This window comes from Apaloderma vittatum, unplaced genomic scaffold (assembly GCF_000703405.1).
Source record: "Apaloderma vittatum isolate BGI_N311 unplaced genomic scaffold, ASM70340v1 scaffold22115, whole genome shotgun sequence".
NCBI lineage: Eukaryota > Metazoa > Chordata > Aves > Trogoniformes > Trogonidae > Apaloderma > Apaloderma vittatum.
Genome location: NW_009715718.1, coordinates 1 through 23,447, shown reverse-complemented (window position 1 = coordinate 23,447; position 23,447 = coordinate 1). Strand labels below are relative to the sequence as shown.

Sequence of the window (23,447 nt, the reverse complement as noted above, 5' to 3'; positions counted from 1 at the left end):
CCCGCACAGCCGCTCGCTCCGTCCCCCGGGTGGGACTGGGGAGGGAATCGGGAGCGTAAAAGTGGGTTGAGAGAAAGAGTTTAACAGGTAAAGCAAAAGCCCACACGCAAGCAAAGGGAATCCATCCCCCATGTCCCCTGCTCAGCCCTAAGGAGAACTTCCCTGGGGTGCCGGCGCTGTTCCCAGCCCAAAGCCAAGCCACAGCCCCCAGGCCAGCTGCGAGGAAGAAGATCAAAAACCAGCCCACCGGGATGTGCCGGGAGCTGGTTTAGAGGCCTCAGCCCAGCGGTTGTCACACACTTGCAGGCAGGTCATTTTCACTTGGGTTCGTTATGATTCATGTAATTTTCTGTCCTCCCCTCATCCCCGCAGCGCCTGACCAAACACACCAAGTTCGTGCGAGACATGATCAGGGAGGTCTGTGGGTTCGCACCCTACGAGAGACGGGCCATGGAGCTGCTGAAAGTTTCCAAAGATAAACGTGCTCTGAAGTTCATAAAGAAGCGGGTAGGTCAATCCGACATCGTAACGAGGGTGCCAAAAACTGTTTTCTGCAGAAACTTTGTTTTCTGCCCTTTTCGGTAATTCTCTTACTGTTCTCTGTTGTTTTGGGAAGTTCCTGGTCTAATGTGAGGGATTGGAGGGAACGCTCCTTGGGTTGGGTGGGAGAGCTGAAGAGCCAAAAGGAGCCTGAGGTACCAGAATCCTGACTTGCCTTCCTCTTCTTGTGCTACTCGCACACCTGGTGCGGGGCAGAGGAGAGCAGGACCTGATGGAGGATGGTGCCACTGACTGGGCCACCTGGAGCGGGGTTTGTCACAGGATCAGAGCGGAAAGCAGCTTCGGCCTTGCCCCAGACAGGGTGGGAGGGCGAGTCCTGCCTGGCTGGGGGTCGAGTCCGTGTTTACCAGGACTTCACCCCTTGCCTGCTGCGGCCCAAAAGTGTCCTGGGTTGCCTGCTGGGATGAACACCAACCCTCTGCTCTCTGTCCTGCAGGTTGGCACCCACATTCGGGCCAAGCGAAAGCGGGAAGAGCTCAGCAACGTCCTGGCGGCCATGAGGAAAGCTGCTGCAAAGAAGGATTGAGTTGTACAACCTGGAACGCAATAAAGTCCTTTCTCACAAAAGCAGTGTCCTGGCTGTTGATCCGCCTGCCTCAGCCTGTGGCAGTGAGCGCTGGCAGGGCCCTGAGCTGCAGGAACCCACAACTTGCTTCCCTGTTTTTATTTTACCCCCAGCTGGAGATGCTGGCACTGGCCCAGGATATGTGTTGGAAGGGGAATCCTCCTCCTCCAGCCCTGGGAGCCTTCTGCAGGGTGTGGGAGTGTCCACAGAAGCCTGTGACACCTTCCATGTCCCTGTCTGTCTCCAAACCCGGGTGTTGGTAGGAGAGAAGTTGATGAAGAGAAACTGCTGTTGAAAATACGGACTTTGCGCTCCTTCCGCGCAGCACTTCAGCCTGTTGCTGTGCAGCTTTGCTCACCCTGCTTTCCGTGGTGCAGCCAGTAAGAGCTCCTGGAATTCCAGCAGGATGACTTTATTCCCCACTAAGGGCCCCACTTGCTGTGAGGCACGACAAGTGTGGTTCTGCCTGCACAAGGAAATAATATATTTCAACTAGACTTTGTGTAACTACTCTTCCCCTGTTTAAAGTGTTTTTTTAGCATTTGCTAGAATCACAGAATCACAGACTGGCCTAGGCTGGAAGGGACCTTACAGATCATTCAATCCAACCTGCCTGTCGTGGGCAGGGACGCCTCTCAGCTACATCAGGCAACACCTGGGGACCGAACGGGGATCTATAAGATAAAGTACTCGAGTTCTCTGGCCCAAACCTGTGTTCACTGATGTGCAACAGTCATGCCAAGACACTGAATTCTTTTTTTTCACTCAGGGAACACGACACAGCTGCAGCGGCAAAGTGCTCTTTTGTCCAGGTCCGCTCTCTTTAAGCTTGGAATTGTTTCTGGTGGTGCCCACCCCTGATGCAGTCTGGAGAACCAGAGCCCGCTAGCTTTGCTGAACTGTCCTAGATTTTCAGCTTCCCCTTCAGCTTCGCTCAGGCTTATCGTCCCAAGAGACGTTTCTGAGAGCTGCCCATCACTACATCACACAAACACTGTGACGCGTAGGCCCAGCTCGTGTTTGTACAGTTAAATGTTTTTCTATACAATTACAGCGACAAAACTGAGAAATCTTTAACTGGCAGAGATGGGGCTGGCTCCACTGCTGGTGACTGATAACAGGCGCAGTCCTCAGGTAAAATTTCACAATTTTATTGGAAATACTGAATGTAGATCATAATTCCATAATAAAGAATGAGAAATACTTTATTCTACCAAAGCCATAATTCATTTCAGCAGCTGCGCAGCAGCAATAGCTCCACGTCCCACTTCTGGATTGCCCCTGGGTCACCCCATTTTTGGGTGGGGGCCGAGCAGTTGGGTGTCTGAGGACAGACCACTTCCCAGCCATCAGGTCACTGAACGTCATCCTCCAGCAGAATCCAGCTTTGGAAAGGCTATATCATACACCTCCTTGTAGTGCTCAACAAAATGCACCTCTAGTCCTTCTGTAATGAACCCGGCAAGGTCGTAATAATCCTTTTTATTCTCTGATGGCAGGATGATGCAGGTAACGCCTGCCCGCTTCGCCTGGGGGGAAAAGAAAGTCACACAGGCTGCTGGAGTTCTAGAAACCCATCAGCCCACTGCAGACACTCCCATTTCAGAAAAGCAAGAACAAGAACAGCCATTCAGGACCGGGATCTGGCTTTCTGCTGTTGTTTGGAGAGCGGCAAGGACATTACTTGCCAAAAACGTCACTAAGGATGGATCTTGTTCTAGATCTGCCCAAGGCACCTTCTCGGCTGCAGGAACAGCTGAAGTGGGAGATATTTCAGTGGGGCTACGTCAGCACTTTGGGCGACTGTTTAGAACAATTCATATTATTTTACAGAGTTTTAGAAGTCTGTTCCAACTTGGGTGAGGTTTGTACCCGCTCATTTCACGGGGAATCCCGCATTAACCCTGCGCGGCCACTTGCGCTCCTGCAAGCGCAGCCAGAGAGAGTCACAGCCAGCCCCGCCGTGTCTTAGTCCTTCTGCAGAGACTACAGCCACACAAAATCACCCACGTTAGAGGAATTAAGAAATGTGTTTCCTCCCACACGAGGAAAGGGAATTGCATCGCACAAGGCTGTAGCTCCAGCAGGTTGTGGGACAGCGCGGTGCTGGGAAGCCCCACCTCAGCCGGCTGCTGAAAGAGCTAACGCCACTCCCGAACACAGCGAGCGCCACGCGTGGCTGACTTAGGAGAGAGATTCAATGCTTGGAAAAGAATTCTGAAAAATGCAAAGGGCTGAAACGAAAAACAATCTCCACTGTAAATGCAGTGCTTGCAAGAGTACTGCAGAAAATTTTTTCCTTAGTAGGCTATGTAGACTGAAAACAAGGGTTAAGTAATTGGATTATGATGTACAAAGAAACTGCACAGAGGGAAATGCAAGAAGACACTGGAAGTAAGTTCCTTCCATCTGAACCAGTAGAATAAAGGGATATCTGCAGGAAATTGTAAGTCAGACAAATTCAGGCTGGAAGCAGGGAACAGAGCCTTCACATTAAGGATGACACTTTACAGGTACCGGCAAATCTCTGCTGGACGTTGTCCTTCAACAGGCACTTCAGCCCAGCCCAGCTCACGGGACTGCACCAGTCTGAAGGAGAAGGCAGCTTACACAGCCAGACGGCACCTCCCAGCCTTCACCCTCCCGGTGCAGTAACGGGGACGCCCTGGCTCCAAGCCTGGGGCCCCATCTCCTTTCTCGCAGCCAGAGACACGGGCAAGACCCCACGCTCCCCCCGAAAGCTGCTCTGCAGCGTGTACGGAGCCTCCGCCGCTCCTGCTACCCAAGCGATCGCTCTGGGTGTCCCAGTCACCATCGAGCCTGAGCCAGGGCTCTCTCCCACCAGTGATGCCCGGAGACAAGAGAAGAGCTCTTACCGCAATTGTCTTCTCCTTGATTCCACCAACAGGAAGAATTTTTCCAGTTAATGACACCTCTCCAGTCATGGCCACGTTCTGCCTCACTGGACAATTCATGGCCAGTGACAGCAAAGCTGTTACTATGGTGCACCCTGCGCTTGGTCCGTCCTTCGGTGTTGCTCCCTGTTTCAAAAAACAAAAAAAATCCCACAGCCTTTAGCTCATTCAAAGAGTAGCAAAGCCAGCCTGCCCCTCTGCCACTGCTGTTTTAGCGGGGCCCTAATTTCACGGGGTCTCACAAAGGTTTTTGCGAGAAAGCGTTACTGATGGAATCCTGTTATTTGAATTGCTGGTGTAGTAACGTCAGTCCCGTTCATAAAGAATAACCCAGGAGTTTACAAGTTGGTTTCTGGCCCGATGCCACCACGACACTCAGCAGGTTCAGGACTTGGAATAAGCAACATGAGGAGAAAACCAGCATGAATCCTTTGAAGCTTTTTGTTGACTTAAGTCAACCACGGAAAGAAGTAACAGAGGCCAGCCAGACAAGGGAAGAGAGCATCAAGAGTCACCAAATAGTGGAGGACAATACTGAAAAACATTCAAAGCAGACAGATCAACCAGTTTAGAAAGCCTGACAAAATCAAGGCTTAAACTAGTGACAGTCTGGATTTATCTGAGATCAAACAGTGGTAGGAGCAGAACAAATGAAGATCTGAGAGGGAGGAGAGGCAGACTTAACATCTGATTTCCTCGAGGAAACGGATGCACAGAGAACACCCAAGGACCTGGACAGACTTGGAGCAAGCTGCAACAGGGAGACCGTGGACTAGGTTAAGGCAAAAGTAGTTCAGAAGCAAAGCTTGGGCACAATCAGACAATTTGTCTTCGGTAAAGCACCTGCCCAAAGCCCGTCACACAGCGTATGAGCCCCTCTGAGCACTGCACGCTCTCATTTTCAGTCCTAAATAGCGAAGAAACGCAATCACTGTCCTTACATGGGCTGGGAACCACGGCACAGAGACCAAGAGTAGTGGTTTCAATTATGTGTAAATGACCTGAAGCCTTTAGGAAGGCCTCGTAACACTGAGACTTTGGTTTCCTTGTGGCTACAGACAAGGTTTTTTCCACATCACTTCTCTCTAGGCCGTGGTTTCCCCACACGCACAACAGGGCCAACAGCTCCAACAGAGGCGTAGGATTCCTCACAGCATTAGCCAAGCCCCTGTGCTTGCTGCAGGAAGGAATGGGAACGTAGCTCTAAGAACACTTCCGCAGGATCCCAAGAGAAACATTTTCTGCTGTAGGTTCCAGTGCTGAAAGGGGACGTTCTGCACGACACAGGGACAAACGAAACGCTTTCCAGCTTCACGTCTAGAGGAGCAAACCCACCCGACTGCTACGCACGCTCTGTGAATCCTGCGTGACTTTACCTCTGGCACATGCAAGTGGATATGGGAAGACATGAGGAAGTCATTGCTGGGCTCCCTCTGCATGAGAAAGGCTCGTGCAAACGTGTAAGCGATTTTGGCGCTCTCTTTCATCACATCTCCCAGCTGCCCTGTTACTTCAAGGGACCCGTCCTTGTTCTCCTTGTCTTTGGGTCGCCTCAGGGATGTTTCAACAAACAGAGTGGAACCGCCTAAGAAAGAAAAGAAAAACAACATCCTGAGAAAAGTTCAAGTGGAAGCAGAAGGTTTTGGTGAGGCAGAAGCAATGTCTGGAGTTTGGGAGCGGTGCTCTCGGATGACACTCGCTCTTGGGTGAAGAGCCGTTGAAACCAGCTCTCCAAAGGCTAAAAATCCCAACAGCACCACACTGACAGCCCCCATTCATTGTTTCTTCCGACTTCACACTCCACAAAAACAGATGCAACCCCTATGGAGTAGAAGTAATAATTTCCTATAATGGTTTCAGGCTCTTCGTAGCCAAAAAGTAAAGTGAGCTCACACCATAACGCAGTTGTAGCCAGTTCAGCTTGTCAGTGTCCAACATCTATTCACTTTCTTGACCACACTGATCATTCCCTCTCAACTACTTCAATTCCACCCAGGGTCAAACAGAGATCATACCCTTTGATTTCCACCCTGTGGTGCACATAAGCCCCCAAGGTGTGAGGGGAGTAATGTGAGGAAGAGAACCCAACCAGCTGCACCCACCCCAACAGAGCGCGAGAGCACCCGTGTCTGTCCTTGGCACCAAGAGCCGAGTCAGCGGCGAGACATCGCTGCACAGACCCGGCCTCGGCTCTGCCCTGAGTCAGAACGGTGCCTCCTGCTTCTAAGGACGCAGACAAGAGTTTGTCCTCTCTGAAAAGTCATCGCTGTTCCTACTGAACGTTGCTCATATGGGATTTCGAGCACAGAGGGAAAACACGCTGGCCTGACGCTAAAATGAGGCTGGGTAAGGGAATAAACAAGTGTCTGTTCTTTGGGGAAGAAGGAGCAGGATCTAAAAGGCCACAGAAGTTAATTTTACTGGTGCCAGTAGAAGAACTTCACTGGAGTCATTAAGGAAAATTCAGTGTGACTATCACATTGGCTTTTTGAAAATGATACGGAAATGCAGATGTGAAGCCAAAAGACGTTTTGTCTCACCCATAGCTGTCCAGGCCAGACCCATCACCACCCCTGGTGGAGTGGTTTCATACATGCGATCCACAGTGAAGATGGGCTTTCCTACAAAATCCTGCAGGTTTTCAGGTGTTACTTGGACCGTCTCTGCTTCTCCACTCACAATCTTATAGGCAGATTTCCTCAATACCTGAGTGAGAAAGTAATTTGGTTTTGTAGAACCAGCTGGGAAGACTGAAGCACAGCAGCCACGGTCACACACAACTTCCCCTCACCTTTTCCACTTGTTTCTGCAGATTCCTCACCCCACTCTCCCTGCAGTACTGCTTGATGAGAACAGTCAGGACATCCGAGGTGATCTGGGCTTTCTGTTCATCCAAGCCACAAAGAACTCGTGCTTGAGGGACCAAGTACCTCTGAAAGGAATAATCACCCACATCCTTCTGTTAGTATTTGTGACAAAAGCCTGGGGGTTCCAATCCGCTCCATTCCGCTATTGGCCTGATGCCAGTTTCTGGAATCCACAGCCTATGGAACACTGCAGCTGCTTTCACCGTTCAAATCAGAGAAACTCTGTCCACAACACCACGTGTATAACTGATTTAGACACAGCTGGATGTAAATATATAAGCCTGAATGTGCCCCAAACGATTTTATCAGACTAATTCCCAGTACATCAGTGGTTTCTCTTACCTCTGCAATTGCAAGTTTCTCTTCTGCTACGTATCCCGATACGTTGATCACCTCCATTCTATCCCGCAGTGGCTCTGGAATGGTTTCCGTTACGTTGGCAGTACAAATAAAAAGTACCTGCAAGTATTACGAGATCCTATTAAGCATTTTCATTAATCTGTTGCTTTACTCCAAGCAAAGTTCCTCACTTCCGTGTTTCTCTGTTTGAAGGGCTGAAGCAAGATCATCTCCTCTGTTTTTTATTCTATTTTAATCTAGTTTTTTATTACAGGAAAAGTTTTGAACTTCAGAACTGTGTGGCAGGATGCTCCCTAACCCCAAAATAAATCATAGAATGGCCTAGGCCGGAAGGGACCTCCGAGATCATTTAATCCAACCTCCCTGTCACGGGCAGGGACGCCTCTCGAATAGATCAGGCAACACATCGGGACCAAATGGGGATTGAACCCACAACCTCAGTGTTATCTGCACCACAGCACAAAGTGGGAACCTGGAATGGTCCAGTACGGACCAGGAAATTATTTGCCTGGGGAGATCCAGATTTCACTTCCAAGTTATTTCTGCCTTCTACGAAGTTCCCACAGAAGCGACTGAATTACACGTACGCACATTTCTAATCCGTCAATTCTGCAATTAACGTAACCGGCACAGAATGGGCAACAAGTGTGGGAAGACAGTCACTTTCAAAAGCTTGACAGTGGCATGAGGCCACCTCACTTGACAGCAACTCTGCCAGTCATGTAGAAGAAAAACTCCGGCCTTTTCTAGCTGAGATGACACATTTTGGTGCCCCCAGCCCCGCAGGGCTTCAGCACACGCACTGCTGATTGTGGTCTCTGGCACAGACACTTTGGTTAAAGCCAGCCCCCGCAGGGACAGCCCTGTGTCACTTGTGCCTCAATCCCGTTAGCCGGACTTTCCAACTGGCTAAAATGTCAGAGCCCTTTCACGGACAGGAAATCTCTGCACTGATACGCATTTACACATCCCAGCTCTACAACCTCTGTGAAAGAGAAAAATACCTTTGATAAATCCACAGGAACATCAAGGTAATGATCCAAGAAGTTGGAGTTCTGTTCTGGGTCCAACAGCTCTAGGAGGGCTGAGGATGGATCCCCTTGCTATCCTCTTCTTTCCACCTATGGGGAAAAAAATCCAACACTTTAAGTGCTCTAAGAAGTTTCTCACCATAATAAATCCTCACACAAGGTTCTTATATGAAGACTTTCAGAGGGAGCCTTGAGTTTGTTCATGAGCAGCCACTACCAGTCTGTCAATTTTCTGTGCATTCACCCAAGTCCCCCCGGTCCTACCGCGTGAGCACACGCTACACCTGACAAGACTCAGGCCTTTGACAGTGCTGTAGAGGAGGACTACGAAGTCCCAGTTAGTGTACCTACAAGCAAAAATAAGTGAGTTATCATGGATTGGTGCACTGCTACTCATTAAGCCAAGCTATAGCAACAGGCCAGAATACTTATCGCAGTTTGGGAGGACTTTGGGAGGACATAGGCTGGACTTGATGATCTCAGAGGTCTTTTCCAGCCTCAGCAATTCTGCGACTCCACGGCCCTAATACAGAAGTTAAGACGCTCTCCTTCCTCTGGGCAAGGTGCAAAGTGCTGACAGGCAGCCACTCCTCACAGCTCGACCAGGGACCTTTGCCGCCAGGAGGGGCTGCTGGAGGTCGCCTTGTCCAAGCCCTCAGCTCAAGCAGGGCCACCTACCGCCGGCTGCCCAGGCCCACGTCCAAGGCTGCCGTCTTTCAGCAGCGCTCACAGCCTCCCATGGAGAAGTCACTGCTTTTTCTCCCTAAAGAGTATCAACTAGATGGGCATGCAGTTTGTTCCTACAAATCCAACAACACCAACACCCTGAAATAGAAGTGCCACGACCTACAGGTTTCGTTACCTTTCAAATCAAGATACTCATTGGTTACATTACACTGCAACTCACTGTCCAGTTGGTGTTTCCCAGACAAGGCACACGAGGAGGCTAAAAAGGCCTTTATCTATTCTGAATGCCTGCTAGTAAATCCTGTCCTCCCCTGCACCCCCCCAAAGCAGTAGGCTGCCAGTCCTGACTCATCCACTCTCAGTCAGACCACAAATTGACCATAAGCATCTCATTCCTTACAGTTTTGCTTCAGACTTGTTGCAAGAGTGACTCTTCCTAATAATCACAAACCACAGACTAACAGAATGCGTTGGGTCGGAAGAGACCTTTAGAGGGCACCTGCTCCAACCGCCCTGCAGTGAGCAGGGACATCAGAGCCCCTCAGACGGGCAAGAGTGGGTTTGTGGGCAGGGAGCACAAAAGCTGCTGAAGCCTCTGCATTTCCAGCCAGCTCCACTAGGATCTTCACGATCCACAGAACTGCCACTTCATGAGATGGGTACAAATGAAATTATTAAAGTTGAAGTCAACTGACTTCAAACAAAGGGTCTAATGCATCAGTGTCACCCAAAGAATTTGAAAGCCCAGCCTCATTTAAATAAAATGAGAGTTACTGCTTCGCCTTTCCTAACCGGGACACGAATTGACACGTTTTTAAGAGTGAAAACTGGAAGAAAGACCAAATACATCACCTCATCGATTAGTATAAGTGGATTCTCTGTCTTGGTCTTCTTCAGACACTGGATGATTTTTCCCGGCATTGCTCCAACATACGTCCTCCTGTTTTACCAGAGACTGTGTTTAGGGAACTTGTGAAGCACAAAACATCGCATGCAGCTGCTGGGACAGGTACATCCTGCTGGGAAACAAGTCTGTAGATCTTCTACAACTATCAAAAGCGTCCTCCATCGCCATGCTAAGTACCAAGACCCCTCTAATCTGTTTCCAGTAGAGCTCAGACATGAATTTTGGCAGAATACTCCTAGACTAGTTTTTATCTTTAGTTTTAATCACTTTTAAATGAAAAGGAAGCAAAGAGGTAAGGCTGAGAACAAAGGCATTTGAATAATGACTTCCTGCGTTTTCGGTAATGAAAGGGGAAGATTTCGTTCCCTCACTTGATGGGACAAAAATGAAAGATCAATGTAACCCAAAAGCTACACTGAAGGAACAAATTGCTTGTAGCAAAAGTTTTTCTTCTAGAGGGAACTGGCACCCAGGAACACGCAGAAGCTGAGCAAGAGGGTAACAACAGAGTGAGTGCCAAGAGGCACAGAGCAGAGAATATCCTGAAAAGTATATCTGTTATTTCGCTCGGTTTCTCTCTCATATAAGGCAGAGCCTTGCAGGTTCAAGTCACCCTACTCTTTCCTAGTTTGAAAACACCACCAGTTTTGTCTTCAGGTGTTATGTGGAAGAAAAATAAAGTCACCATAGTGTCAGATCTACTGATCTTTCTATTCACACCTTGTTCTCTTCATATTCTTGTTGCCAAGTTTTCCTCAGGCTGTACCTCCCCAGTTACTCAGAAACCAAGTCTCAATCACAGCTGAGCAGGGGAAGAACCTCGTGCAAACTGTCACCGTTCTCCAGTGCTGGCAGACAGGAGTTAGCACTCCGCACCAGTCAGATGCTTGCGGGCGGCTCACAGAGCATTTTAAAGCCCTCCCACAGGCTCCAGGAGCAGCAGGGAGTGACTGCGCTTAAAGGCACAAACAGGACTATGTTCCAAACTCAGCCTGTGCACCTCTCCCTACATCCCAGCTCCTGTCAGCAGGGGTTGGCCCAACAGAGACAAAAATTACACGCACGGTCCCACTTCAGTTGGATTCCTATTTTGACAACGTTAGTAAGAACTGCTGGAGAGAGAAACTGCTCGAGTGGCACTGACCTGTGTCCTTTAATTTCTGCTACATCAGTCATGCCGCCCACGCTGAAGCGGAAGTACTCTCTGTTCAGGGCTCTGGCAATGGAGCGGGCGATGCTGGTTTTGCCGACCCCGGGGGGGCCGTAGAAACACAGGATCTTCCCCTGGGTGGATCCTCGCAGCTGGCTGACCGCTATGAACTCCTGCAGAACAGATGAAGCCCTGGTAGTGAACGGCAGCGACTGCAGCAACACCAAAATGTATTTGTTATCGGGTCAAGCAACGATTACAAAACAAGCACCGTACACAAAACAGAGAGGAGGGAAGGAGAGCAATGGGAGAAGCTCAGAAGGGATACTGCTGCCTCTCTTCTCTCTCAGGTATTTACACACCTGGTTGTCCCTGGGATTTGAGCTCCAGACTCATCTCAGCAGGAGAAGCAGTCTGTCTGTCTCTCTCTCTCTCCCCCCTCACTGTCCTGGAGAGGGCAGACACACTTCTAGTTCTTCTCCCAGCTTCCCTAGTTCTAACCTGAGTCTCTCAAGCTACATGTGTGCATCTCCTACTCGTCTTTGCTAAGTTAAACCTCCATCTTTTCACACTCCTATGCTTGACAACTCTCAAATAACACTCAGCACTTGAGAAAGCAAAAATCTCAGTTCAGACCTGAAGTCTCCAAGTGCTCACATGCTCACTGTGCAAGTTGGCACAGAGGTGTGGTTCCCCTCTAACAAGCCAAATAACAAGCCAAATATTTGCTAAATAACAGCAAAGATGAGCCTTGATCTCCTCACCCTACAGCACTAAACTTTGAAGTGATACTATCTAAGGCCAACAGCACCAATCTAATTAGGGCTCAAACCTGTAACTAGTTCTCAGCACCTTAAAATCACCAACCTGGCTTGCACTGCTACAGCTGGGAACCCTCTTTGCCTGGAATGAATCACACCAATAATCTAAGCCACAGGCCTGCATGATGCAGCTCCATCTATTTATGTATAAAGGCTGGGGCCAGTCAGCACAAATAGGGCTGACAAACAAAATAAGAGACTGATTCTCAAAAGGCTTCCAGGTGTGCCACAACAGGCTTACCAGAAATCATTGGATTTATCAGACAGTGGGATTTAGTCCTAAGTCTTGGGCACTACGGGGGAAAGAAGCCCCCTCTGGCGAGGGGATACTTCACAACCTTTATCTTTTTCCAGAAGAGTTTGGAACAATGCAAGTTAATAAAAGTAGAATCTCAGGATGTGTAAGAATTTACTACTCATTGTATACGATGACACCATAGCGCCCGCTTAGGAGATGCCTCCCCGGCTTCTGTGCACAATTCCTGAGGTGGGCTCCATCCCACCAGTGATGTCCTTGAGGTAACACAAAGCTCTGCTACAGCACGTGGGGACAGTAAGAGCAGCTGCCTTACTACACTCTTTGGAAGGAAACAGCCACAGTGAAGGCTTCCTACCCTCAACGGCTTCACCAAATGTGCTAAGCTCCCATCCCAGTTTGTTAATGCAAAGGCAGGATCTGCACCGTCCCCCCTCCACGGGGCACTTCCACGTGCTGGCCCAGCATGATGGAAACCCTCCCAGCACCGGGACTGTTTGTCTCTGCCTGCATGTGTCGGATGAGCCTATTCCTGGCCCCTGCAGTTCCCACAGCAAGCGGCTGAAGTGACTGCAACCTGTTGCAAGTATCAACCTTTATCTAAAACAGCTTCCCTAACAGCAGCAAGCACAGCTGGGACGTCACCAGGCAAGTGACAGAAGCTGTAGAAGAAGACAACACTGAAAACCACCCTGGTCGCTTCTGGCGAGGGCTGTGTTGCCCAGCCTGCAAACCCTTCAGCACCCCACACAAGTCTGGGGATAGGTAAAGGCTGTGAGGCCAGCACACACCTTAGCTAACTTACCCCCCCTTAAATCCAGACTTAGGAGCAGAGGTTCAGTGTGTTTTGGAAAGGCAGGAGCTCTTCCAGTCAAGCAGAACCATTTTAACAGTCTCTGAACAAACCAAGACTGCTTCCCTTGGACACTCACTTACTTGCTCAGCATTAAATAGCAAAACAATATATTGCTGCTCAAAATCAGACTATGACCTTAATTGCCACATGTAATTAAACACACTAACGATGACCAGAACATTCTGTTCTTTCATGCAGCTTTCTGTTTGAGCCATGAATTATCACAAATTCAACGGAGAGCTGCAACTTGAAACACATCCAAAATGCCTGATGCTAAGCAGGGTGTGAAATGGGACACGCCGGCTACTCTTGCCTTACCAGAATTCGCTTCTTGACATCATCCATTCCATAATGATCCTCCTCCAGAACTGCTCGGGCTCTGCTCAGCTCCAGGTTCTCCTCACTACACTTACCCCAGGGGATGGATGTCAGCCAGTCCAAGTAGTTCCGTGTAACACTGACAAACACACAAATGAGAGTGGTTTGATGACAACCAGCTCATGCCTTCCTCTGCTGCCCTCCAAAACAACCTCCTCCAGCACAGGGATATAAACTACCCGTGGAAGGGCAACTATGAAAAGAACATAATTACCTGGCCAGTTGTTGTTAACCTTTCGTTCCCTTGTCCCCTACCTCAAGGCTTTTTTCCCCAAAGCTTTTGCTTTCCTGAGACAAAAAACCCCAACATAAACTCCCAGTAGGATATTTCGGGGTGGGGCTGGTTTCTGTCTGAAGATGAGCAGGACTCTTTGTAAACTCTGCACAACTGACAACTGTTTGGATCAGGTCATGAAACTTAAAAGACAGAAAAGCATTTTCTGCATTTCTCCAGTGGACCGAGACAATGGAAGAAGAGAGATTCCTGGCTTACAAGCAAGGAAACCCAGCTGGGTGTACCAAACAACAGAGAAGACTGGGAGAATATTAGTGCAGAAGCTAATGGCAGAGATTATCAGTCTAAGTAGACTCCTACTGAGGAGAACATAAGCGTGTACCAGCAGCACTCATCTGTCCTAAAACCCTGCACGCTCCGATCAGGGATTCACACGTGCAGGGAGCTCTGCAGGGTGCAGTAAACAGTAAGTTGTGTGCAGCCACCAACACAAGAGGTGCAGCCTCCCCGTGCTTGGCTGGCTGGCCCCAGGATTCACTCTGTGGCAATCGCCGCACCGACAGAGTTTGGCTCCTGTCTCCCAGGCACAGGCTTTGCAAACTTCCTACCAGGGTTATCACCCCGAGGGAAAGGGACTAGGTCAGCTGTGAAGACATGTCAGCGACACGGACAGTGGCACTGAGCGCACCCTCAGCAAGTTTGCTGACAACACCCAGCTGTGTGGGGCGGCTGACACGCTGGAGGGCAGGGATGCCATCCAGAGGGACCTCGACGGGCTGGAGAGGTGGGCCCAGGCCAACCTCATGCAGTTCAACAAGTCCAAGTGCAAGGTCCTCCATCTGGGTCTTCTGTCATTCTTCCAACTAACCCTGAGGGCAGAGGACACAGCCATGCACTCACTTGAACTCTGAGGAGTGATTATCCAGCAAGCCCAACTTGTTCAACTCTTCATCAATCACATCCATGACGTGTTTTGGCACTACCAGCTCCTTGAGTCGCTCACGGAATTTCTCTTCTATCGCATCCTTGTCCTCTTTTTCCAGACCTAGCTCTTTCTTAATGATCTTCAACTGCTCTTGGAGAAGATATTTGCGATGCGTTTGCTTGATCTTCTCCTCAACCTAGACAAAGCACCAAACACAGTAACCATTCTGTTCCTGGTACAACCCAGCAAACATCAAATGCTCCCAAGTACTTCTCAGTTATTACCTTCTCACCAACTGAAGATCACCCTTGGAGATCATTTGCAGCATGTCATAACACAAAAAAAGTGACTCCATGACATACTCCAGCCCCCTCCACATCTCAGTGGCCTCCACTGGCCATGACTCTGTACATCAGTGGGGTTTTTTTTGCTGGGGTGATCAAAAGCCGGACAGAGTAAGCTGACGTGATCTCCCTAGTGCCAAACAGGGGAATAACCACTTCTCTCGACCTGCTGTCCACGGAACCGCAAACAGAGCCCAGTACGCTGTCGGCCTTCCGTGCCACAGGGACAGACTGGTAATTTATGGTCCCCTTCCTGGACACCAGGGCCTCCCAGTCCCGTTCTGCAAAGCTATTTTCTGTCTCGTTGGCAGAGAGCCTGTCCTGTTGCACAGGGTTATGACGTGGGACTACAGATTTCTATTTGCTGAACTTGAGAGGGTTGTACCGACTCCCTGAGGGACACCACTAGTAACCAGCTGTCGTTACAGTGATCACAGCCCTTTCTGCCCAGTAGTCTCGCCAATTTTTTCACCCAGTGTGTACTACATCCTTCCAGTCTGTAACATCCCAGTTTGGTCACAGGAATCCTACGGCTGACCGCAGCAGGGGCCTTGCTAAGTCAAGGCAGATGGTGGTCAGCGTTCTCCCTTTGTGCTCTAGGCCTTCTTACCAGAGAAGGGAATCAGGCTGATGAGGCAGAGTTTGCTCTTGGAAAATCCCTTTTGGCTTTTCCACATCACATCCTCCTTCATTCGCCTGTACAGGGCTTCCAGGAGGATTTTCCCCGTAATCTTCATGGGGACTGAGGGCAGGCTGACATGTCTGTAGTCTTGCCAGTCTCTTTCTCAAAAATGGGCACGGCACTTGGCAGGAACCTCCCCAGTCACCACAACGATTTAAAGATGACTGAGACAACACAATAGTGGCACTGATAAGCCCTCTGAGCACCCTTGGATGCATCCCACCTGCTCCCACAGACTGCACGTATCAAATTTGCTTACGAAGTCTCCAACAATCCCTGCCCCAGTCCAAAACCATTTTGCGCTGAACGTGAATTTTTAAAAGCCCCAATTACTGGGAGTTAATAAAGCCAGGAACTTCTGATTCCATACACACAAATCTTTGTACTTCATTACCAACAGATGGTACTTAGTTTCCATTTTGATGCAGTTACTGTATTTTGATTAAAATTCACAACAGTCAGCAACTATTGCAGTTCACAGTGGTTGGCAGAGGGTCTTTTGAAATAATGTGCTATTTACGCTACTATCATAGAATCATAGAATTGTTCAGGTTGGAAAAGCCCTTTAAGATGATGTGCTATATACAGTATCGTGCCGTATATTTTTTACGCAGATGCTTGGTGAACTGTAGTTCTCTAGGATTTACCTGCTTGCAAGAAACTACAACTTGGGCACAATTTAACAGCAGATGCCGCAGCTTCACGTCTTGTTACTTTTACCACAAAACTGCATTTCTAAGGGAAGAAGAATATCAAACCTTAACTCTAAAACAATCTCCCTTTAGAGTATCTACCACTGCCATGCTTTAAAATTCCTCACTGGCTGTGCCAAGCGTCACAGTGGTGGGTGTGACATAAATATATGGAAGGCATGTGTCACCTGACAAACCTACCTCCCTTCCAAGCCGCTGCTGAAGTTTGCTCAGCTCGTATTCCTTCTTTAGAAGGGAGAGGGCTTTGTAAAGCCGTTTGGGAATCTGGAAAAAAAGACAGACACAAAATTAGTTTTCAGACGCAATAATCCTGCCAAGCCCCAGTGAGAAAGGGAAAAGAAAAGCACCAACAGGTTGATGACAGGTGTCAGAGATACTTTTGATTCAGCCAGCACAGCTTTAGTTAAAAGCTTCCTCTTACATTGGTTTCTTCCAAGATGTCTTGAAGTTCTTGCGACTCTGCCCCCGTCAGTGCCGCACCCATGTCACTCAGATAGATGGGGTTATCTACCACACGTTGTCCAGCCTGCATCATCTGAAGTACAGACTCTCTGAAAAAATGGTAATAAACCCCAAGATGCTCTGTAAACTTTTATATTTCTAAGAGAGTATCCTTAGAGAGTCATTTCCTTATTACAACAGAGTAAAGAAATGAAACACAGCTCAGTTTCATAGCAAAATAACTCCTTTTTTAAACACGACTAAGCCAACACTCAGTAACAAAGACATCACTTGGTAAAAGGAATTATCACTAATATATAAAACTGAATATATTAAATGCTCTTCTAACACTTAAGTAAAATTCTGGTGTGCCAGTAGGCCAAGTCTCTTACCGTGCTCATCATACAAGGATCAGACCATGATACTTATTGCAGTGAGCTTCACTTTGACCCAGATCACCCACCACAGGACTTACTGTCCTACCACTTGTCTAAGTTCCACACCAGGTTTTCAAAACTTCCCCTCTTTTTCCAGCAATGGATGATAAAGCTCACACCCCAAACCAAAATTCTAAGCGACAGTTCAGCAAATATCTCTTCGTTACACCAAGAGCACAAGTGGAATAAAAAAATCTGCAGATTTTTTTCTGAGAACCTGCTGTTTCCAAAGCAGGGCAGTGCAGGAAACACGTACCTGTACAGAGGGTTCAAGGCAATGATGTCCCGGATTGTTTTGACAATTTCTGCAGTAAGCGCCTATTAACAAAGGAAAAATTAATAAATTTCACCCACAAAAAGACTGGACGAGGACAGGGCCTCAGTACAAATACACCATCCCCCATCCTCTCCACTGCAGAAACAGCCCCTGGATGTGCTGGCAGAGACACAGAATCACAGAATCATTAAAATTGGAAAAGACTTCTAAGATCATCAAATTCAACTGTCAACTCAACACCACCAGGACCACTAAACTATGGCCCCAAGTGCCATGTCTGCGTGTTTCTCATAGAATCGTTCAGGTTGGAAAAGCCCCTTGGGATCATCGAGTCCAACCAGGAACCCTACTCTACAGAGCTCACCCCTAAACCATCTCCCCCAACCCCACATCCCAACGGCCTTGAAACACCCCCAGGGGGGGGCCCTCACCCCTCCCCCTGGCCAGCCTGTGCCAAGCTCTGACCACTCTTCCTGTGAAAAGGTTTTTCCTAATGTCCAGTCTAACCCTCCCCTTTCAGGTCGCTCTTCACAAGATTTATTCTCCAGGCCCTTCCCCAGCTCTGTCGCCCTCCTCTGTACTCGCTCCAGCCCCTCGAGATCTCTCTTGGATTGAGGGGCCCAAAACCGGACACAACACTCAAAGTGAGGTGTCCCCAGGGCCGAGCACAGGGGAACAATGCCCTTCCTGCTCCTGCTGGTCACACTATTGCTAATACCAGCCAGGATGTTGTTGGCCTTCTTGGCCACCTGGGCACCCTGCCGGGCCAGCTTTAGCTGCTTGTCAGTGAGAGACTCAGGCCCCTTTCTGCCAGACAGCTTTCCAGCCACACTGCCCCAGGCCCTGACCGCTTCCAGGGAGGGCAACTCCACCACTTCCCTGGGCAGCCTGTTCCACTGCTTCACCACTTTTTCAGTGAAGAAATTCTTCCTAATATCTAATTTAAACCCGGTGCAAGTTGAGGACTCGATGTCGGGGCAGTTACTCCTGCCGGGAGGCAAGGACAGCCAAGCAGGGCTATGGGCTGGCTTCCTGCAAGCACAAGATTTCCCTGGTTTTCAGCCAGAACATACAATCAAGTTGGCTCCTCAAGGCCCACTGGAGCAAAGGCTCACTTTGAGAGAGGGTAGTACACAGATTTAAGCACAGCCCAATTCCTTCAGCAACTTTCTGAAGTGACCAGTTCTAAAGAATCAAGCTGGTGAAAAGAAATGTCATTATTTTTGTATAATCTCTTCACACAGTGACTGTGAGAAGGATGAACTGGTTTCTGAAGCCTGAAATAAAAGCTTGATTTTAGAACTCTTCCTTTTAAGCAAGAAATGCAGGTGCATCTCTACAGGGTTAGTCCAGGCTGGGATGATTAGACTAATTCACTCACTTTAACCTCTTCTGTGATCTGAAAATCTTCATGAACCACGTTCTCTACTTCTACCATGAGAACTTCCTGCGAGGGAGCAGTTACAGGATCTAGGACCACTTCCACAGCTTGGTCTTTTGCTCCAGGTTCCTCTTCAGCCTCTTTCCTAGAGCGCTTCTGTTTCCTTCTCATTTTCTGTTTGTTCTCGGGCTCCTCAGGCTCAACCTCTAGTTGCTTGTTTATACGAATCCTGAAAGCCAAAAGAAAGGAGCTACAATCAAATCCCCTCTGTGATATAAGCTCTTCAGAACAAAAGAGTCCAAGCTGTGTTCTAAGTGAACTAAGATTTCAGACTTTGGCAAAGATGACAGGCTGTACGTGTTTTGACAAGGTCTAGCTTTTGGTTCATTTTGTCAAAATAAGGCTTGGTTTAGTAAATCAGGTGGCAGATACTGACAGGAATTACTAAATAAATTCACAGTAGGCAAGGTGCCATAAAAAACCACGTTAACTGATCAATTAATTAGACTATTGGTGTGTGGATGAGAGGCTGAGGGCAGCTTACAGCACCTTTACCATAAACCGTGTTAGCTTGAACAAGTTTCAGAATTAGAAAAACAGATCTGTAATTATTAAAAGAAAAACAATCCCAGCAACACTGGTGACCATACAGAAAGCTCAGTATCACAGACTGTCAGACTCCTCAGTGACAATTTGCAGCACATGAACAGAACAATTAACTAGGCATCATCGTTACTGTGTCTGCTCAGGAGCCAGTTTCTCTGGCTACATGAACCTGACGTGGATTCAATCCCTCATCTTGTCTCTCCTGAAAAGCAAGTTCACTGCTTCACTCCAATTCTGCTTTTTCAGTTTTCTGATTCTCGACAATCAGTCTCTCTGCTTTAAATCACATCTGCTGCTTTATCTACTGTAACACTAAACATTACACACCATGTGTAAAATGCACCTTGAAGCCATTCCACACCTGGGCATTTTAAATTTCAGTCTATTCCACAAAGAGATTTCCCAGATTATCATTTTGAAAGAGATGAAACCCACCATACATTCCGCAAAAATTAATTATTAATCCACGAAAAGAACAGGCTGCATCACAGGAGACAATCACTCTCCAGAAAATTAGTTCCCTGTTACTGTTTTTAAACTCTTCTGAACTTTGCCTGCTGTGCATACAACCCCATGGCCACTCTTGCAGGACACGACATTTCATTCCTTTTTGGCTGCTGACGTAAGAGTTTCAGTTTCGATAATTTTCCCTGTAAATGCAGCACGCTCCTCAGATCTGACATCCTGGGTGGTTCCTACAGACACGACTGACCAGTGCTCCGTGTCTCAATCAAATAAATAAAGACCGATTCCCAACACCTTCTAAATTATAGGGAAATATTTCTATTCCAAGTAAATCCAGCCCAATAGCTGCCTATTTCCAATATCTAATCAAACAGCGTTGTTTGCTTTGATAATGCACCAAGAGGTCTACGGCTTCCTTTGGAAAGGAGTTGACTTGCAAATTCAGCTTAGAGAGGTACTGCCCGCTCTTTGCTGTCCCAAACAAATGCAAAGCAAGTGGGAGGAAAAAAAGCAATGCTTCAAACCCCAGCCTGAATCTGTCTTCCTCTTTCATCCTTATATTTCCCCCTCCAACAGAAATTAATTATTTGACGTTTTAATATCACAATTTTATATTGTCTTAGCTTAAAAAAAAACCCCAAAATACTGGCCTGAATTACTTCCAGGATATTTTTTTCACCATTAGTAAATCTTGCTGTACTTGTCAAAGGAACTGCTAAACTTCAGCTTACTGAATGCTTGTTTGCATCACAGCATAATCCGTAAGAGAATGACCTGTGCTAGCTTTTCCTTTTGGCAGCTAAACTCTCGCACCTGTAATAGCACACAGAACCTTGGGGCTGGAGTCCCAGAGCACCGTCAGGATATCACAGAATGTTGGGGGTTGGAAGGGACCTCTAAAGATCATCCAGTGCAACCCCCCTGCCAGAGCAGGGTCACCCAGGGCAGCCCCACAGGAACACGTCCAGGCAGGTTGGAAAGTCTCCAGAGCAGGAGACTCCACACCCTCTCTGGGCAGCCTGGGCCAGGGCTCCGGCACCCGCACAGCCAACAAGTGTTTTCTAACGTTTTTGTGGAACCTCCTGTGCTCCAGCTTCACCTGTTGCCCCTTGTCCTGTCACTGGACATCCCTGAGCAGAGCCTGGCTCTGTCCTCCTGACACTCACCCTTTCCATATTTATACACAGTAATGAGGTCACCCCTCAGTCTTCCTCAGGCTGAACAGCCCCAGCTCCTTCAGCCTTTCCTCCCCAGGGAGATGTTCCATCCCTCCATCATCCCTGGGGCTGCGCTGGACTCTCTCCAGCAGTTCCCTGTCCTTTGTGAACCGAGAGGCCCAGAACTGGACCAAATATTCCAGATGTGGCCTCACCAGGGCAGAGCAGAGGGGGAGGAGAACCACTCTGGACTTACTAGCCACTCCCTTTTAATCCACCCCAGGATGCTGTGGTAACAAAACAAGCACTTGTTATACACACGTATGCATAAACGTGGTGAAAACAGTAACGGGATATATATATTTGATATATCTGGTAGCCTGGCAAGATGCAGCAGCAGCACAAGCAACTACCTTCGGTGTCCCATGACTATCATACGCAACTTGTCTCCAAGGTCCTGCATCTCATGAATCTGTACAAAAGTTCCCATCTGGTAGATTTCGTTCAGATCCTCCACCACATCTGATTCGTTGCTGTTGAGGGGAAAAAAAAGAAAAAATGGAGCAGCTACTCCGAATCTCGAGAAAACGGTTAACATTCAAAAAGAACAATCACTGCTTGAAGAGTTTTAAACTGGACTCAGGAGCAAAGACATTTTGCTTATCCCTGCTAGTACCACCATGTAGCCCCTTTCCAAATCATCCAACCACCTGGATGGTTCACCTCCCTCCCACGTAACCACAGCTCTTCTACAGCAAGGCTCAAGCTCCCAGCAACGCTGGCAATGAAAACTGGCAGAGCTAGAGGATGGTCCGAGCCTATTCACAATTTCTGTAATAGCACCCAAGGCAGGCATTTTCAGATCGTAGCTTTTAGCGTAAACACAGCCTAGTCATGGAAATATATTATTTTTATATCTTTAAAAAAGATCACGAGGAACAACTTACTTATCATCCTTTTTAAGAAAAACACCAGCATAAGGCTGGGCAAGACGAACTTTCCTCCTCAGCAGCTCAACCAGCTTCTTATTTTTTACCTAGGACAACAACAAGCACGAAGTCAGAGGGGGATTTCCTGCAGGCTTTGCACCCTCGGTGTGTAAGGTCAGGCATGGGGAAACCCTACAACAGAATTATGAAGTCCAGTCTCAGATTTTTCTAATCTTACCCTCATGAGGGGACAGTAATATGGAAGTGGAAGAATGTTAGAGAAACATGAAATCTGAGTATTTAAAACCAGTCACTGAGTACAAAGGACAAGTCTGAAAGCAGGAGGAGAACCTAGGCCTAAGCTGTGCAAGTTTTATGAGCAAGAAACCTCTCAGTCACTTCGATAACGCTTTGTACGACTTGCTGCCACTGCTCCCTTGCCCTTCCACACCTGTATGTTCTCAGCTCTCCACTCCTGCAGGGCAGCCAGGCCAATCTTCCCCACTGACAGCCTGAATCCTGCCTGCCCACCTCCTCTTCTCCAAAGGCTCCACTCAACTCTTCTCCTACACTCCTCAGCCCATCCGAGTCCCTGCTCCGAGTCCCAGCCTGCATTTCCTCCTCTTTTACTTCCTGACCCCTCTCTGCTCTCCTGGCGGATCTCACACCACCGCAGCCACTGGTGCCACAGCACGCCGAACCCGCAGTGACAGAGAAAATCCCTCCTTGTGGATTTTGTAGTTCCATGAAGCGACGCCGCCGACCCCTGGGTGTTCTTTCACAGCGATGGACATAAGCTGCATCGCTCAGCGCTTTGACAAGAAAGAGCACGGTCCTGTCAGAGCAGCATGGGCAACACCACCGCTGTCAGCCTGCTCTACCCTTGGCACACCTACTTCAGCTTTGCACGATGTCTAGCAGCGTCACAGACATTAACTGAAAGAAGAAAACTAGTAATTCTGTATTCTGTAGGGATTTCCCATTGTCAGGAAATAAAGTACTAAAGGGCAGCACAATGAATTCACAGGATTAGAAGGAGCATTTAACATTGCTGTCCTATGCACTGAAACGAATGACTTATACATCAAAGTATCACAGAATTGAGTGCCTAAAGATTGTTGTAATATATAATCTCCTTCCCTCGACACATCTGTAAAGACCCTAAAAGTTGCACATATTAGATTTCGAAATGCAGAAAAATACTACAGTAGAAATAACACTACTAGAAAAAACGCTACAGGAAAGGGAAAGTATTGATTCAGTTCTTGTTGCATTCACTCAAAAATGAGATGAGTGAGGTGCAAAAAATAGGAGCACTTGTTCCAAGAGTTGCATTTCAGGAAAGAAAAGTACTTCTGGCCTGTGAGCTCAAGTCACATATAAAGACCGCATTTATGGCTCTTAAAAACACACAGAGGGCTGCAGAGGGCAAAGACGACCCTCTGAAATTTTGGGATGACCGCCCCCATCTCTCGGCACCCTCTCCCACCGCAGCCGGGTG

The 23,447-nt window shown here is 48.1% G+C and overlaps 2 protein-coding genes across 2 annotated transcripts; one reads left to right on the top strand and one right to left on the bottom strand.

Annotated features, from left to right (window-relative positions):
* Positions 1 to 372: 372 nt before the first annotated feature.
* Positions 373 to 1,087, top strand: RPL36 (ribosomal protein L36; the record flags this gene model as incomplete). The annotated part of the gene is made up of 2 exons (XM_009869278.1): positions 373 to 507; positions 998 to 1,087. Coding segments are annotated over 2 exons (225 nt in total), but the record flags the coding sequence as incomplete, so codon positions are not given.
* A 1,363-nt stretch (positions 1,088 to 2,450) lies between these two features.
* LONP1 (lon peptidase 1, mitochondrial) lies at positions 2,451 to 22,047 on the bottom strand. The gene is given in 17 exon segments (XM_009869277.1): positions 2,451 to 2,655; positions 4,003 to 4,167; positions 5,418 to 5,626; positions 6,582 to 6,747; positions 6,833 to 6,973; positions 7,251 to 7,367; positions 8,273 to 8,389; positions 9,839 to 9,926; positions 11,038 to 11,216; positions 13,295 to 13,433; positions 14,490 to 14,710; positions 16,434 to 16,517; positions 16,675 to 16,804; positions 17,388 to 17,449; positions 18,790 to 19,018; positions 21,431 to 21,550; positions 21,965 to 22,047. Coding segments are annotated over 16 exon segments (2,289 nt in total). The 5' UTR covers positions 21,508 to 21,550; positions 21,965 to 22,047; the 3' UTR covers positions 2,451 to 2,490.
* Positions 22,048 to 23,447: the final 1,400 nt, after the last annotated feature.